The sequence below is a fragment of the Engystomops pustulosus genome, chromosome 6 (genome assembly GCF_040894005.1).
Source record: "Engystomops pustulosus chromosome 6, aEngPut4.maternal, whole genome shotgun sequence".
Classification (NCBI taxonomy): domain Eukaryota; kingdom Metazoa; phylum Chordata; class Amphibia; order Anura; family Leptodactylidae; genus Engystomops; species Engystomops pustulosus.
The window spans coordinates 88,188,696-88,198,851 of record NC_092416.1 but is presented as its reverse complement, the minus strand read 5'-3'; the positions used below and the strand labels follow the sequence as shown (position 1 = coordinate 88,198,851).

General features: G+C 41.9%; 1 protein-coding gene across 1 annotated transcript in view; it reads right to left on the bottom strand.

The window, feature by feature from the left end:
- Positions 1-10,156, bottom strand: part of LOC140063959 (oxysterols receptor LXR-beta-like) — a 43,211-nt gene that overhangs the window by 4,927 nt on the left and 28,128 nt on the right. The window contains exons 7-9 of the mRNA XM_072110282.1: positions 7,840-8,019; positions 7,000-7,099; positions 1,932-2,140 (exon numbers count right to left, since the gene is read on the bottom strand). Of these exons, the coding sequence (XP_071966383.1) occupies positions 1,932-2,140; positions 7,000-7,099; positions 7,840-8,019 (489 nt within the window). The remainder of the gene's footprint in view (positions 1-1,931; positions 2,141-6,999; positions 7,100-7,839; positions 8,020-10,156) is intronic.

The following is a 10,156-nucleotide window of genomic DNA, read 5'->3' as shown; positions in this document are numbered from 1 at the left end:
GCCGTTTTAGCTCCTATCACTCAGTGATGGTCAGTGTGAAATCCCAGAGTTTGGGACGGGGACTCTTTAAGCAGAAACATTATGATCCATATAGTTCTGTGAGCTGACAATGTGGTTAGATTTTAGCGTACAAAGTTCATATACACTTTCATTTACCTTCTGAACATTGTATTAGTATTGGACACATAAAAAGATATGAGATCCATAAGATGCATATTACACACTTCAGCCCTGCTACATCTCTGTTCTTACACTATGAGATCTCCTGTGCCTCCCTCCCCAAATAAACAACCTATCTGCCTGTAGCTTGAAGCTCCTCTCTCCTCAAGATGTGAGGTGTTTGAGGACAGGAAATGACGGTTTGTAAGCTCCATCGTGGAAAGTAGGGGGGAGGGTGCTAGAGGCAGAGAGCAGATTAGCTTATGTAGCCTCAGACAGAAGTCAGAAGTTACAGCGTCAGAAACCAGGGACAACCAGAATTGTGTACTCCAGGACTGATAGAGACAGGTTGGAATTAGATCTGTGAAATGCTGTATTTTTGTTAATAACAGTGATTAGAGAATGTGTCATTTTGTTATCTTGAGTACACACAAGAAGTTGGTCTTTGTGGGAATACCCCTTAAAGCTTTCAGGCCTATTTTGGCTTCTAGGACATGGCCCCATTTTTTTTTAAATCTGTCCTGTGTCACTATAAGTGGTTATTGCTTTGGAACACTACAAGATGGATTTTGAGATTGTACTTCAAATTAGTTAAATTTGGATGAAATCTTTCGTGTTTAGTTATTAAAAAAAAAAAAAACTGAAATTTGAAAATACATTTTTCAAAATTCTCTACTTTTGAGGAAGATAGTCCTAGCACCCAAATTAATTCATAACTTGCATTTCCCCAAATGTCTACTTTATGTTGGCATGGATTTTTAAGATTCCATGTATTTTAGTAGAATCTTAAAAACCCATGCCAAGGCTTAGAATTTAGGTGCCATTTTTCACATTTTTTTTTTTTACGGGGTGTACTGTGCAGGTCCAGTAATGATTCAGTTTTATTGTGCGTGTGCGTGATGCATAACATATTTTTCGACTGACAAATCTGGTTAAGGACTTGTTTTTTTTAGTGGTCTTATTTTAGAGTCACTTTTTAGAGGTTTTTTTTTTTGTTTTTTTAAGAGTAATAATGAAAAATCATCAATTTTCAGAAGTTTTTCAGCGTTTACCGTGCGGGTCCAGTAACAGTTCTCTTTTATTATACAGATTGTTACGGACACAGGAATAGTAAATGAGTGAGTTTTTTTGGTGTATTTGTTTTTTTTCTTTGTATACTTGTGTTTTTATGGGAAAGTGACATTTTAGGGGCTTGTAATTTAAATTTTAAGGTTTTAAACTTATTTTTTAAACTTTTTTTTTTTACTTCTACAAACTTGAACCAGCAATGCTCTGATCGCTGGTTCAAGTCCAATACACTGCTCTACAATACTAATGCATTGTAGAGCAGTGTAAACATGCTCATGCATGCACAGACGGTTTACAGTCCGACCCGGAAGGGGTCTGACTGTGGGAGACATCATGCAGCCCAGGGGAACTTTGCAGACCTCTAGGAGGCATGGGGATCCGATCCCTACAGGACAGACCCAAAACCTATTGACTCGAGTATAAGCCAAGGGTGGGAAATGCATTGGTCACAGCCCCCCCAGTATATAGCCTGCCCAGCCAGCACTTAAAAAATAAAAACGAGAAAAAAAAAAAAACACACACTCTGGCAGCCCCGATGCTCAACGCGGCTCCTGATGTCCCCGATGAATTCCTCTTCTGTACCGACGAGGAGCCGCAGGGAAGCCCGACGAGGAGCCGCAGGGAAGCCCGAATTTGTTTTATTAATAGCATCTCGGTTGTTCCGTATGGTGTGGGGCATGTAACTCCATTTTACTCAATCATACCTGAGGTCGCTTGATGCGGGTATAGGAATGCAGAGCTTCCACGTATGGTAACTGGAGGGTTTCCACAAGCTGGTGGTTCTGGACATTTGGTCGGTCAGCAGAGAATATATTTATCGCTATGAGGAGGGCATATTCTGCATCATCCAGCTGCATCTGCCTCATGCCACGTGAAAACTCAAAGATTGGGTTTATAAATTCCACCTGTAACCCTGAGGACAAAGACAGAACAAAGATTATATATCCGACATTTAGGAGGGGGGGAAAAAAAAAAAAATCTATATGGAGTTCTGTTTTCCCCACTTGCCACCTGCAGTATCATATACAAGCTACCACATGGTTCAAGAAAACTCCTTGGTTTTTTAATTTATTTTTGTCTAAACATGTTGCGCCACATTCATCAATGCAACTTTTATACAGTTTTTTGACAAATTTAGTAACTGGCATAGAAAAGTGCCTGGTTTCTGTGAAAGGGGTGTTGCCTAAAGGTGAGCCATTATCTGGAATATTTTTTTGTTGTAAACTAAGCCAACTAATTAAAAGCGCAAAGCTAAATCTGGAATCGGTTAAGACCATCAAATCTAACAGTAAGCATCAGACACTTGGATAAAAGTGATGAAGTTTTTACTGTGGGCGTTCAGTACTTCTGCTGTGACTACTTTCTACGGTGCCTAGACATCTGAATGTAATAAAAATAACACATTTCGTACTTGCAAACCCTTACAAGCCAAGGATGGACTCACATTGGCATTTTTTTTTTTCACTGGACCCATTCTGGCTTGTGGACACATCCAAATTGCTTTGTTTTCCTGGGCATTAGTGATTTTTGATGCCTAAATGACCCATTCCTTTAAATGGGCTTTTTCACACTGTATAATATACCCGATTCACAGATAATGTATTAAAGTACATGCTTCAAGGCATCCAATTACATGCCAGGAATGATATGTAGCAGAGCTGTTTGTGTTTGAAAGTTTGAATATAGTAGAAATGTGTATGTATGAAAGTGTGAATGCACAACTAAAGCCAGAATTCAGGCTCCCCATCAGTTCTAATGACTGGCATCCGATTCTGGAACAGACAGCACAGTGTATATACAGTGCAACTTCTTTGAGCAGATCTTTGTACAAGAAAGTGGTGGTCTGCAGATAGGGGGCAGCTTCCATACAGTAGAATGGCAAAATAATAAAAACACACATGAAAAGGTGATTTTTATTTTTTTAAATTAATTTAATTAAGTCTTTTGGAGAGGGGTGACTGGAGAGGTGTCAGTGTGCGTTTGTAAATATAATATACCTTATATACTCGAGTATAAGCCTAGTTTTTCAGCACAAAAAATGTGCTGAAAAGCCCAAACTCGGCTTATACTCGAGTCAAAAAAATAAATATATCTAAACTCACCTTTCCGGCGACCCCTGTATATCTTCTGTGCGATCTGTCCGGCAACTGCGGCAGGCTATATACACACTGGGGCAGGGTCCGGCAGGCTATATACACTGGGGCGGCTGTGACCAATGCATTTCCCATCCTCGGCTTATACTCGAGTCAATAGGTTTTCCCAGTATTTTGTGGTAAAATTTTGTATTTTGGGGCCTAGGCTTATACGATATAATATATATATATTACACACACACACACACATTCTGATACTGCCGTGTGTTCATATTTTTTATTACTATGCAAGTGTTTTAAAGTGTAGGTGAACATGTTTTATGGTGCGTTCACACATGGCAGTAATACATGCGCTTTCAAATGCAACAGAACAGCTAAGAAAAGGAGATTTAACAAAAGTATGTGTTAACGCTATATTAAACCCATGTTAACAATATGTTAACAGTGTTAACATTTGTTAAGAGAATGTTAACACACATGTTGCCATTGTGTTAACAAATGTGTTAATGCAATGTTAACAGCTATGTAATCAGTAGATTTCCGCTTCTCAGAAGTTCTGAGGCGTTTGAAAACACATGCGTTATTGCCAAATGTGAATACATCCTGTAGAGGTTCAGCTCAAACGTGGGGGTCGGCAATGACAAAGCTCTCATGGACAGCAGGATTCAAGTTGAAACTGTGCATTTATTCCAGAAAAAACAGCAGTATAAAACAAATCATCAAATAAAATCCTTGCCTGTCCGGCTCTAACTAAACACTTGGCGGCCCTCACTAGCCACTGGAGGGCTTCTCCCTGCCAGCATGAAACATACGTTCAGTAACCCTGTGTCACTCACGTGTGGCTCTCACACAGTCCAGCTTCTGTGTCTCCAGGTAGAGAGCAACTTCTGGCTGCTCCACACCCTTCTTTAAGGGATTGCACACCTGGTGCATTGTTAGACCCATTAGAATCGGGAAGCTTTGGTCTGGAGCAGTGATCACACTTCTGTCTCCATTCCAGGTGTTCCAAGAGACCAACACATGGAAAACAGCTTCCAGTGTGACCTAATTCACATTGTGGCTGTAATACACAAACACAGATTTTCTCTCCAATTCAATAGTGACCTTGTCACAATCCTTAAAGGGGTTGTGTCACCATTGCACATGGCTGTAATTGGGTCCAATGCATTGTTAAAAGTACTTTCACCATTTACACTTATTACAAAATCTGCAGCCTTACTGAGATAACTCCTTTTGTTCTGGTTGCTGGCGCCCCCCGGTGGTAGCTGTGTCCCGTCCTGAGCAACAGCTGATCTGGCCGAGTCTGCGCACAGGGAGTCAGTCAGCTGTTCTGCACTACAGATCACTCCACGGGCTCACAGCTCCTCTGCACACTGAGAGATCACCTGACACACTGCAGCCAATAGGAGGTGAGAGAGGAGGAGGGGCAGAGATTGTGCTGTGATGGCCACTGCTCACCAGCTACACAGGAGCCTACAGCAGCAGATACAAGGTAACTGCAGCCAGACATGTCTGCTCAGAGGAGTCCTCTCCCAACATGGATCATAGCAATGTATCAGCCCTTTCCTCCCTCCACCATTAGTCAGGTCACACAGGAGCCTACAGCAACAGATACAAGGTAACTGCAGCCAGACATGGCTATCTGCTACACAGAGGAGTCCTCCCCCAACATGGATCATGGCAATGTATCAGCCCTTTCCTCCCTCCACCATTAGTCAGGTCACACAGGAGGCTGCAGAGATAAGACAAGTAACAGGCTGAGCTCTGACCTCTCCTGATGCAGTCCTCCTCCTGTACTCTCCACCATGCACTGTCCCTCCATGTTACACTGCTCTCCTGCAGTCCTCCTCCTGTACTCTCCACCATTCACTGTCCTTCCATGCTACCCTGCTCTCCTGCAAAGGGGCCCCTGTGCCTGACTAGCAGGGAAGTAGCTAAACATCAGCAACATGTGAGAAGCTGTCATCTCTCTATCTCTCTATCACATATCTATCACTTATCCATCTATCTATCACATATCTATCACTTATCCATCTATCTATCACATATCTATCACATATCCATCTATCTATCACATATCTATCACATATCCATCTATCTATCACATATCTATCACATATCCATCTATCTATCACATATCTATCACATATCCATCTATCTATCACATATCTATCACATATCCATCTATCTATCACATATCTATCACATATCCATCTATCTATCACATATCTATCACATATCCATCTATCTATCACATATCTATCACATATCCATCTATCACATATCCATCTATCACATATCCATCTATCACATATCCATCTATCACATATCCATCTATCACATATCCATCTATCAATCACATATCTATCACATAGATGGATATGTGATAGATAGATGGATATGTGATAGATATGTGATAGATAGATGGATATGTGATAGATATGTGATAGATGGATAGATAGATGGATATCTATCACATATCCATCTATCTATCCATCTATCACATATCCATCTATCTATCTAGTGATTTGGTTGCAATTCCTTACAAAATACACAGAAAGAGATTCAATCAACATGCAAAAATACAAAAGTTTATTAGTAAAAGTCATAAAAACAACTATTGCACCTAATTTTGTACAATCAATGCATACAAGAAGAGCAAAACAATGTATTGTCACAGCATCATGGTCGGTCAGGCGGACAGTAAAGTGTAAATATGTCGGAGGTCTAGAAAAATGCAGGGACGGCAAACTCCATGCGTATCCTCACTTCAAAGTGACTTCCTCAGGGGTAAGTGGCACTTTGGAGTGACGATACACGTGGGGTTTGCCTCCCCTGCAACCACCTAGACTTCCGCCATGCATGTCAGCCTGACCGACCAGGATGTTGTGAGAATACATAGTACATGTGTACTATGTGCAGTGTCCTGTGTAGTGTGCAGGGGGCGCCAGATTCAGGATTTCTGGCGCACGTTCTTCATGAATCTGGAGCCCCCTGCACTGCTCCGACAGAGTGCACCAACTTTTTTTGGTGCACTTTTAACATGGGGCGTGCGACACATTTCTATTGGACTTCTATTGGATCAGTAAATGCAGGGACTATTTGAGCACAGCAGGTGGAAGGAGACTCTGAAGGCTGAGCGCTCTGTAGCACTGAGGTGTGGAATAACTGCCGCTGTCAGTGCTGTGCATGTGCCTGGCCTGGCCCCTCCCACATCTGCTTCTGTGTGGAGCACAATAGAGGCTGAACAAGCATCATAATAACAAATAGAAAGGTACTTTTACTTCCAGGTAACCTTTACAAATAGATTTTTGAAATATTTTAACCTCTTTGACAGCTTTTTGTAGTCAATTGTTTCGTGGCATAACCCCTTTAATATAGCTTCTTTGATGTAGTAGATAAATGTATGATGCAGAGCTCCAGTGCGCAGTCTCTCGTGCCTTGCTCTGCACTAGATCTCTGTACAAGCAGTAACACTGATTCTGTGTCCTGATTGGCCTAGCTGTTTGTGCACGTTCATGTGAATGCCCTGAGTGCTATTGGTATCATTGCCCATACCTGATGCCTCAATCAGGAAGTCCCACCCACTTCAAGCTGAGAGGGTTTTATAGATCTTTAATACATATATCCTTAATGTGCTTGTCTTCATAAGTCCCAATACAAACAGTATAGGAATCACCTGCTCTGTGGAAGTCATCTTTGCTGTATGTGAAGTCTTTCAGGAAGGTTATACATTCAGTCTCATGATTGTAACGCCTTGCCGTCTCCAACAACATGATCTGTTGAGAAATGAAAGCAGATCAGTGGTCTATAACATTGTTCCCACCAGCAGACATCTGGCTGGGGACAGCCCTTACATACAACTTTTCAAGGTAATTCTACTGATGGCTTTCTAAAATCCTGGAACAGATTACCATATACAGTGAAGTATATTTAAAATTGGTCCATGTTCATTTCAATGAACATTGAAACATTAAAGCAGCATAAAACCTTTGTGTTTCAGACATATCATAACATACTGGGCTACATTTATTACTGTTTGCACTGGAATGAACGTGTAAACTGCTTGCGCATCTGCGTCTGCGCCAGTTTTATGTTGCGGCTGCACCAACAAGACAGAAAAAAAATGTGCACCTAAAGGGGCATGTTAGCGCTTAGTTAGAGTTTGAGCCACAATTCTGTTTGACATGCGCCACAATTCTGCAGCATAAACAAAGTTCACAAAAAAAAAAAAATGCTGCACACTTCCCTAGCAGTCCATTGGGTGCCAGATTCATGAAGAACGTGACCCACAATTCAGAAATCTGGCACACCCTACACCTTCACAGGCAAAGAGCGCAATGCTGCCCAATATATGCATAATAGTCCGGTGGCTTGTTACTTTCTCACATATTGCGGATTACCATACCATCACATACTCTGTTAAGAGGATAACCAGCCAATCGTGATAAATATTTCCAAATGAAAAAAGTGGCCTCAAACTGTATAACCAGGCCAGTTGAGTTACAAATGTCTTTACCTCAATAGTGGATGCTTTCAGGAGTGCTATTTGATCCTCTCGAGACAGCTCCAAGAAACCTGGGACTTGTTTGGCAAAATCCACAATCTCCTGAACAGAGATGATGGCAAGTTCTGTAAAGTGAGCAAAGCGTTGTTGTCGGGCTTCCCTGCTATTGGGGTCGTTCGCAACAGGCCATGGCTAGAAAGGAAAAGGAGAGACTAAGATGATAAAGCTTTTGGGATGAACACAGAGCGCCAACTAAACCCTTCGTGACTGAGGGTCATTGGAATATCTGCTGTTCTTTAAAGGACGATATCTTTGGAAAAGCTTTACATATCACAATTATTTATTACATTGTTTTTTAGACCAACTTGATTCTTTTATTAATGACTTTCTGGTAATTTTTCTGGTTAAAGTTTTTAAAAAAAAATAAATAGGAAAACTAAATAAACTTTTCAAAATAAGTTATAAATATCACAGAAAAAACGATTGATCGTGGTGCACAGTTTGCCCCTTAAGGAGCTACTCACGGTATGAGACCCGTCCACACAGTCTCAGAAAATGTCCAAAAGAAATAGAGAACATCCAAGAAGAAGCCTTGCTGGCGAAACCCTGGGTTGGGCGGACATGAAAGCTAGTGTCTCGCTATTTGATGTGTGATATGCGCATTTTTAACTGACTCTTGTGAGCATGATGAACATGATGAAATAAATTTTAACTTTGTTGGAACGTACCACACCATCTGGCTGCATATTTTCTTCCAGCTACAGTGCTTTACAATATAATTAAAGGACGATAATGGAAGCGCGATGGTGCCAATCTGAATGGTGACATACTTTCAGCAGGAGAAATTGAGGATTGGTGCCATTCACCGGTGGTTAAAGATGGAATAACGAGAAAGAAGAAAAATACTGGGAGCTCCGGTTATAGTGAAATATTCTATTTCTTTGAAGTTATAAATATGTACATTATTGTTCAACCATCCTTTTCCCAAGTCCAGCTACATATGCAGAGGGTGCATGTTCTTCTACAATTCTGCAAACTGTAAGGCAGTGGTGGCGAACCTATGGCACACGTGCCAGAGAGGGCACGCACAGCCCTCTCTGTGGGCGCGCGTATTATCTTCCTGTTCCATTTCCCTGTTGCCGAGAGCTTCAGTGATCTCTCATACTGTAGTCTGCATCTGACCTGCTCTGTGCTCACAAGTGCTGCCTTAGACACAGAGCAGGTCAGTGCCCGCCCCTCAACTGCCTCCCCCTCCTCCCCTGCAGCCGGGAACTCCGTGAGAATGAGGGCAGAACATCCGGAGCTTACACAACGCCCGGTGAGTACATGGAAGCAGCAGCTGTTCTGTGTGCGTTACACAGGCGGCAGGCAGGCAGCTTTGGGACACTAAACAACTACAGGTCCTTATTGTTTAGTGTCCCAAACTGCCCTGTATGACAGCTTCCCATGATCACAAATCTACTGCCCTTGGCTGGATCCCTTGTTGCTGTGCCATGCTGCCAGTGATGCCAGGGTGCACTACACTGCCCTCACTGACAGCATGGCACAGGTGCCCAGAGCTCCGGACCAAGGGAGGTAGATATATATGGCCACAGACATGTAACATATGTAGTGATTTAATTGAAAATGCGCCTGCCTGGTTCCCTGTAACTTTGCTATGCAGTGCTCCCACCCTTCACCCCACAACACACACTTTGCCCTACAAACCCCCCCTCCGAATTGAACAATTCTTCATATTGCCCCTGTTATTTGGTCACTGGATGGGGGTAGTGCTCCTCACTGGATGGGGGTAGTGCTCCTCACTGTATTTGCTCCTGCTTAGTGATATTATTGGTGATATTGGTCTGTTTATTATCAGTATGGTGGTATTTATCATGTTGTACTGGTAATGGTCATGATACTACTTTATTATATGTCCCTTATAGAGGGGGATTGTCGGTAATTTTAGGCTAAATAGCCGGGTTGGCACTCTGCAATGATTATTTAGACTTTGGTTTGCAGTTTGGGCACTTGGTATCTAAAAGGTTCGCCATCACTGCTGTAAGGCAAGCCTTTCCTGCAGCTCCTTCTTCAGCTGGCAGGCTGGGGGGGCACATTTCAAACGTCGATATCTCCTGAACTCTCACACCTATAAAGACAAATCTGGTGTCATATTAAACAACACCTACCCTTTTTTTTTTTAAAAGAATTTATTTTTGCAATTTTGAAATTTTATACAATTAAAATAAACAAAATCGAAGAACAAGATTGTCTGTCACATATTTCTTTCCCCCCATTACAGGATTATTAAGCAACAACCATGGTAACAATCAGGTTCTTACTGCGTTTC